We start from the raw sequence: 6,723 nt of genomic DNA, 5'->3' as shown, positions 1-6,723 counted from the left end.
CCTATTTATGAGAAAAAATATTACTTCATCCGTTTTAAAATGAATGGTGTTTTAGCAAAAATAAATCAATTCAAAATGAATGTCGTTTTGATTTTCAATGTAGTATCAATTAATTTTTTTCGGTGCCCCTAATTATTACTATGTACACTACATTCGAAGCACATATTCTACTTTAATTTATAATGATGAGAAATACACTAACAAGATTATTTTAGTATCCTTCAAAAAGAAAAAAGTTATTTTAGTAAAAATGTAATGTGTTTAGACAAAATTATTATATTTCTTAATATATATAGAAACTTTAAACCACACACATTTTAAAACGGAGAACGGAGAAAGTACTTCGAATGGCATGCACGAGACACGAGCTTAATGCACCAGAAATTTATGGGGTCAACATGTAAGAGTAATTCAAAAATTCAAGAATGCAGAAAATGGTATCGCTAAATCTGTGGGTCACTATTTTGGATTTTTTTTATCAGCATTATTTTGGGTTATACGGATCAAGATTCTCTCTATTTATAACTTTTTTCATTTGTTGCAATTTGAAGAGAGATAGACACATAGAAAATAATGATGGTGGGATCCACTTAGTGATAGGACCCACCACTTATATTTTTTTTGTCTATCTCTCTCCAAATTGCAACAAATGAAAAAAATTATAAATGGAGAGGATCTTTACCCAGGTTATACAGCTTTACTTAACTAAAAAGTGTAGATTATTGTCTAATCACGAAGTAATTAATTAATAGAATTATAGAACAAGACACAGAATGTGCGGTCTTATGTTTTGAGTTTTGATGTTTGTCTTATATGAGTGTTCTGGTTTTGCACATTACTTGAATCGCAAAAATCTGATTTGTTTAGGGGACCAAATTTGTAATCAATGACGCTAATTCATGTTTGCTTTTGAAGCTTTTTCATGTTAGTGGCTAGTGGGAGAAATGACTACTCCAATTAATTCCATTTGTAGACAGATGACAAAAAATTAATTTCATAATCATTAGTCAAATTAGAGAACTTAAATTGGTGGAGATACTGTAGACCACTGAAAAATCTTAATTAGGATAAAGTCATTTATCAAAAAAGTCATAATCAGACTAAAGTTGTTTTTTCCGCAAGTATATTTTATGAACAAACAAAAATACAAGTGTATCTTTAAAAGTTTAAAGAATTTTCTTTTATTTAGAAATTGTGTATTCAAGACATTGAAATTTTAAAAATGATTTTTTTTATGTAAAATTTATAAATTATATCTTCTTTTAAATCCTTAATAAATATCTTTTGTTAGCATAACCCTTAAATTAATACTCCCTCCATCCGCTTGGGTTGGTCGGGTGGTATTAGTTTGACATCTGGGAGTGTGCTGCTCCTCGAGGTCTCATGTTCAATTCTCACCGGTGTCAATTTAGATGAGTTAATTTAACTTCTTAAAAAAAAAAAATATTCCCTCCATATCAAATTATGTCATTCTGACAAAATATATTTGTATCAAATTATATGTCAATTTACAATATCAAAGAAAAATTAATGCGTCTTTTTCTATTATGTCCTTTGTTATTTATTTCTCTATTTTTTTTTAAATTTTTTTAAATTTATTTTCCAATATCATTAATGAAGAAAATTTTGTAAAATTACTCATAAATTCTCTTCTCCATATAACATTAATTACATTTATTAATTTATGCAAAATTATCAAAGTAACATATACCTCTTCAAAAAATCAAAGTAACATATAATTTAAGTTGGAGGTGGTAATATTTTAGAAGTTATGTAGTTAATTTAAAAAGATTTGGAATGCACAGCCTCCCCTATTGCTGGTCACGATGTAGACGACGGTGGTGGTGGTGGTGTGACGATGGTTCAACCGTCCACACCGCCTCTCGACCCTGATCTTCCGGTGGTTCATCGCGTCGGGGGCGTGGGTTCGCTCAGATCGCGCCGCCGTGACTGTTATCTGGTCTGTTCTGTCTTATGCTCGCCGAATTTCTGGTTTGGGTTTCTCTATCGTGGTGTCTGGATCAGGTTTCGGGTAAGTTGTGATCCGCTGCGGATCAGTTATTTAAAACCACTGGTTAATCCCAGAAACGCGGTCAATCTGTGGTGGCTGCGATGGTTGAAAACGGTCCTATTCTATTCTTAAAGGTGATGAGGGCTCGAATGGGTGTTATTTGCATCTACTTTGCTGGTCCTTCCACTTTGGATTGCGATTCGGATTGTGGTGCTCGAAAGGGTGATGGCTTTGTGATCGTGGTCGTAAACTTGTTGTGGTTTTCGTCGCAGTAAATGGCGTGTACATGAAATTGGGTTGTTTCCGTGTTAGCGGACAATTTCATTTACCAGTGTTGTTACAAATGAACGATCTTTACTATTGTTCGTACTTGTTAGGTTTGAAAGAGCATTGATGCATGCTGTGATTTGCTAATAGGGGGTTGTTGGAACGTGAATTTGATCGTGTTGGTGGTCAATTCATTCGCCGTATTGAGAAGAGTAGACTCATCTTGGTCTGATGCTCGTCAACCTATATGGGTCTTTAATCCGTTTTGATCCTTTGCATTAATTGTTGGTTCATGAATTGTTGGAGTACGGATTGTTTTGGACTCGAAAGAGTCGTCAATGCTTGTTACGGATGGTGCAGGGAGTTGATGGTACATGATCCGCTCTGTGTTGACAGTCAGTTCATTCACCAGCTTATAGACCCGGTTCGTGCTGGTAAACATCATTTGTTAGAGTTGACTAGGGTAGAATCGAGTGTATTGTTGTTCCTGATTGTATTTCCCATTAGGGTTGACACACTCGGATTCACTGGGTCAGGTTTTATGTCCCCCCAATTTTTATGTATTTTTTTTCCTTTTTTTAATAATATATATGAGCATTTGACATACGTAGGGTTAGAGTGGGGCGTCAACTTCGTTGAGATGTCCTCTATTCCTTACCTTGTCATCTTGCTCTGGCCTTACCAAAAAAAAAATTTAATTTTAAAAAAAAAAAAAAATCAATATAAAACTTCACTTATTTGATTTCTTAACAAGTGTAGCATGATTGATCCTAACAGCAAAATAAGAGTCTTTTGAAAAGAAAGAAAATGCGAGTGTAATAAGAGATCAAATATTTTTTTAAAGGGAAAAGAGATAAAATATTAAAATAATAATAAGGAGTACATATTTTTTGAAAACTAAGTACCATAAATTTACAAAATAACATGTTAATTAGTTAGTGCATCTCTCTCCTTTTCTATTTCGCAGCCAACATGATAAGGATATTGAGATACAACCAAGACGACTCAACAATGCAATTAACATACCTCAGAATTATACTTCACCAACACCAAAGATCCAACCAAGAGCCTTTTCAAAATTGTAACATCTCTACAACTCCTATCAAGCCAGAGAAAAGGCACCATGAACTACATCCCAGAAGATTGACCAACAATCAACTATTTCACCAAAGGATTAAACTCCACAGATCACCTGACCCACCAAACCTCACAATGCAAAGGAAAAACAGTTAACTGTTAGCGAATCAAAAGACAAAATACCCCAATCTGCTGCCATTAAAGAAAACTAAAATGAGACCTCCAAGACAACTAATACAGAAACAGTGAGACAAAACACCAATGCATCAATCTGGTCTGAAACTTCAGGTCACTATATCGCCCATACACACCCTCGGATTCACACACCATTGATTAATGTTGTAACCTGTGCTCTTTGATTCATGCAAATCTGGTTCATTTCAAATGAATAAAGTGCAAAGTGAAAAAAAAAATCGGATGTTATTATTTCAACAAACTCGAAATTTATTATGATATACTTACAATGTTCAGATTTAATTTGTTAATCAATATTCCATAATACTCTCACTTTACTCTATAAAGTGAGTTGCCTAATTTGTTAGTGTCAACCGTGCTTATGAATTATGAGCACTTATCTCCGGCTATTGGACCTCATTTCAATTTGGGCTTAACTTGACAAGTAATAAAGCTATCTTTCCTGTATAAAATTCAATTAAAGTTGTCAAACTCTTGAATTAATTCTTGAACTCTTACGTTTCAGATCACAAAAAACGAGCTAATATTCATCATAACAATACGAATACAAATATCATATATCCTTTCTAATGTAATTGTTCACAAGTTAGACATAATACCATAAGAACCTGTATTTTGATTGATGAATAGAGGTTTGTAACAAGGGAAATTAAGGAAAAAATAATAATTGTTTCAGTTTTTCAAATCACAAATAAATCAAAGAATAAAGACAATTTTAATAAACCAAAGTAGTATAAGTATCATCTGTTTTGATTTTTTCTTTCCAACTAATTGTGTGTCAACTCAAAACAATACCCTTAGAGATGGAATTTGACATAAGAAACAATAATATGGCCAAAAAAGTATATTTTGTTTCTCTCTTTTTATGAGGTTAAGAAGCTGCCTTTTTCCTTTCTATTTTGTAGATGCTGCAAAGCAAAAAACAGCTAGGAATTCTGAGTGTGGATCCTATATGATATTCTTTTCCTCTTTAGTTTACTCAATGTAATCTATCATCCATATATGTTTCTCACAAGTCACAATAGTAATCAAACTCCTAAAACCACATTTTCTAGAATTTGTTTTGTTTTTAATACAGAAAGACATCTTTTGTTGCATTTCTACATGAAAACAACTATTAAATAATTGAAAAACAGTAAGGAAGAACAACTATTAAATAATAAAAAAACAGTAATCTCAGAGAAATGTGATAGATGTTGGTAAACATAGTTGATCAATGATCATAACTCTTGCAGATATTCTTTCTTAGTAAGTCAAATTAGCTAAAACCTATGCTAAATAACACCATTGTATGCATTAACAAAATATATCTCAGTTTGGTGTGACTAATGCCTTAGCTAAATATGCTGACAAAGGAGCAATGCTTGGTACATACTCATGGATCCAGAAATATTTAGCATAATCAACATCAATTTGAAATTGGCAAAGTGAGTTGCCTTGATGGTCATATGATCTGAGCAGTTCTCCAGCCCTTCCTCCAAGGAGTTGATCCCCGTTCTTCCAAAGACCGCACATTCGAAAATTGAACAAAGGTGGGACAATGTTGTACTTTTTCTCCCATCCATTTCGATGATCCATTACCCAAATTTTCAAGTTGTTATAGTGACACTGCACAACATAAGCAAGAAAACCCTTGATTTCAGCAACTTCTTCATCACATAGAAAGTATCGATCTTCAGCTGATAAGGTTGGCCCTCTGAGTTGGTGAAATTGATCGTTGCGAAAGTTAAAGCATAAGATATTTGCAACACCATCATAGCGATGGTAGAATGAATTTTTTGTAATCCAATGATAAACGCCGTTAACAAGAGTGTTATATTTGAAGGGACATTGACGTGTGATGATAGTAAAAGGAGGAGGAGGATGTCGGGTAGGGGTCCATGATTTAGTGATTAGACTATAAACTTCCGCTGATGAAACAGAAAGTTTGTGTTTTCTCCAATGATTATTGATACAGAGTTTCACAACTTTGAAATCGATGATGTTGGAATCATCAGCACCGAAACCATACAAGTATGATCCATTACTGAGGTAGCAGGTGTGAGGGATACGATGGACCTCTCTAGTTGTCGGGTTCAAGATGGCTAACTCATTTACACAACTATTATACCAACAGAAACCTTTGAGACAAAAAACACCGTTACAAATACCTTCCATTGTTATGGGATAATGAGAATTGTTGGAAAAGGGGGATTTGATGTGTATTAGGTTGTCACATGAGAGAAGGGTTACATAATTTTGTTTTTTATTAAGGATCATGAGACTAGGACTATCATGCATATTCATGTGCCGCCGTTTCAGAAAGGCAGGGCTCTGAACAAGAACATTCCAAGATCGTTGAACACATCTGAAAAGCATCAATGACTTTAGTGGCAGCCACGCCAAAATCTCCGTCTCTAAATCTAACCCTAAATTCACCATCTCCGATATGTCTTGTATGCACAATTTTTTCATTGTTAGGGTTTTGATGAAAACAAGTAAGTTGTAATCAAGAAACCTATAAGCACAAAAAAAGAAACTATAATCAATGAAACATCACAGTGCAAGATTCAACATAGAAGATTCAATTAACAATTCAAAACGTAAGAATGAATAAGCAGTATGGAAAACAGAATCAAGAACGAACCTGGAGAAGAAAAGCAAAGTGACGAATATGAACAACGTGCAGAAGCAGGTTTTGCAGGCTGAGGTGTTGCTTTGGCAACCACCGTCGAGGCACGGTGGCGTGGCTGGCGGAGAAACGGGTTGCGTCGAAGCGTGAGAGAAGAACGATGGGTTTCAAAGATTTTAATTAGCGGGAATAATTGGAGAGAATGATTATACCGCGTTTGTTTTATGGTTGGAAAGTAACTTTTTATGGATTTATAAGGAGGTGATAATTATCGATAATGTCCATTCCCATCAAATTTTATATATTTTTTAAGGTGGATTCTATAGTGAGGGATATTCCACCGTCAGATTAAACAAGCCTACATGATCTAATTATTTACCACCATATTTGATCCAAATTATTTCTCCCTCTACCGGTAGATCTCGCTATCCAGTCTCCATTGCCCGCACCTTTTCTTCTCTCACCGTAATGTTTATGAATGCTTGCACACGATAACCCTTCAAATAATCATCAGTTTACACCCTTGTTTTACATGTTTTCAAAGTTTGTTAATGTCATTCAT

At 34.2% G+C, this 6,723-nt stretch overlaps 1 protein-coding gene across 2 annotated transcripts; it reads right to left on the bottom strand.

Annotated features, from left to right (window-relative positions):
• Positions 1–3,223: 3,223 nt before the first annotated feature.
• Positions 3,224–6,371, bottom strand: LOC25482131 (F-box/kelch-repeat protein At3g23880). Of its 2 annotated transcripts, XM_039833048.1 has the most exons (3): positions 6,177–6,371; positions 4,926–6,047; positions 3,224–3,992 (listed from the first exon to the last, which is right to left on the bottom strand). In XM_039833048.1, the coding sequence occupies exons 2-3, from the start codon at positions 6,002–6,004 to the stop codon at positions 3,947–3,949; spliced, it is 1,125 nt and encodes a 374-aa protein (XP_039688982.1). In that variant the 5' UTR covers positions 6,005–6,047; positions 6,177–6,371; the 3' UTR covers positions 3,224–3,946. The 2 variants fall into 2 exon arrangements, with proteins under 2 accessions (XP_039688982.1, XP_013466093.1); XM_013610639.3 differs by lacking the exon at positions 3,224–3,992 and having other exon boundaries at positions 4,471–6,047.
• Between the last annotated feature and the right edge of the window lie 352 nt (positions 6,372–6,723).

Source organism: Medicago truncatula, chromosome 1 (assembly GCF_003473485.1).
Source record: "Medicago truncatula cultivar Jemalong A17 chromosome 1, MtrunA17r5.0-ANR, whole genome shotgun sequence".
In the NCBI taxonomy this organism is placed as follows: domain Eukaryota; kingdom Viridiplantae; phylum Streptophyta; class Magnoliopsida; order Fabales; family Fabaceae; genus Medicago; species Medicago truncatula.
This window is presented reverse-complemented; position numbering and strand designations above follow the sequence as displayed.

What these genes read in the sequence shown, in the direction of transcription:
- LOC25482131 (XM_013610639.3), bottom strand. Translation starts at nt 6,004, where the DNA reads ATGAAAAAATTGTGCATACAAGACATATCGGAGATGGTGAATTTAGGG.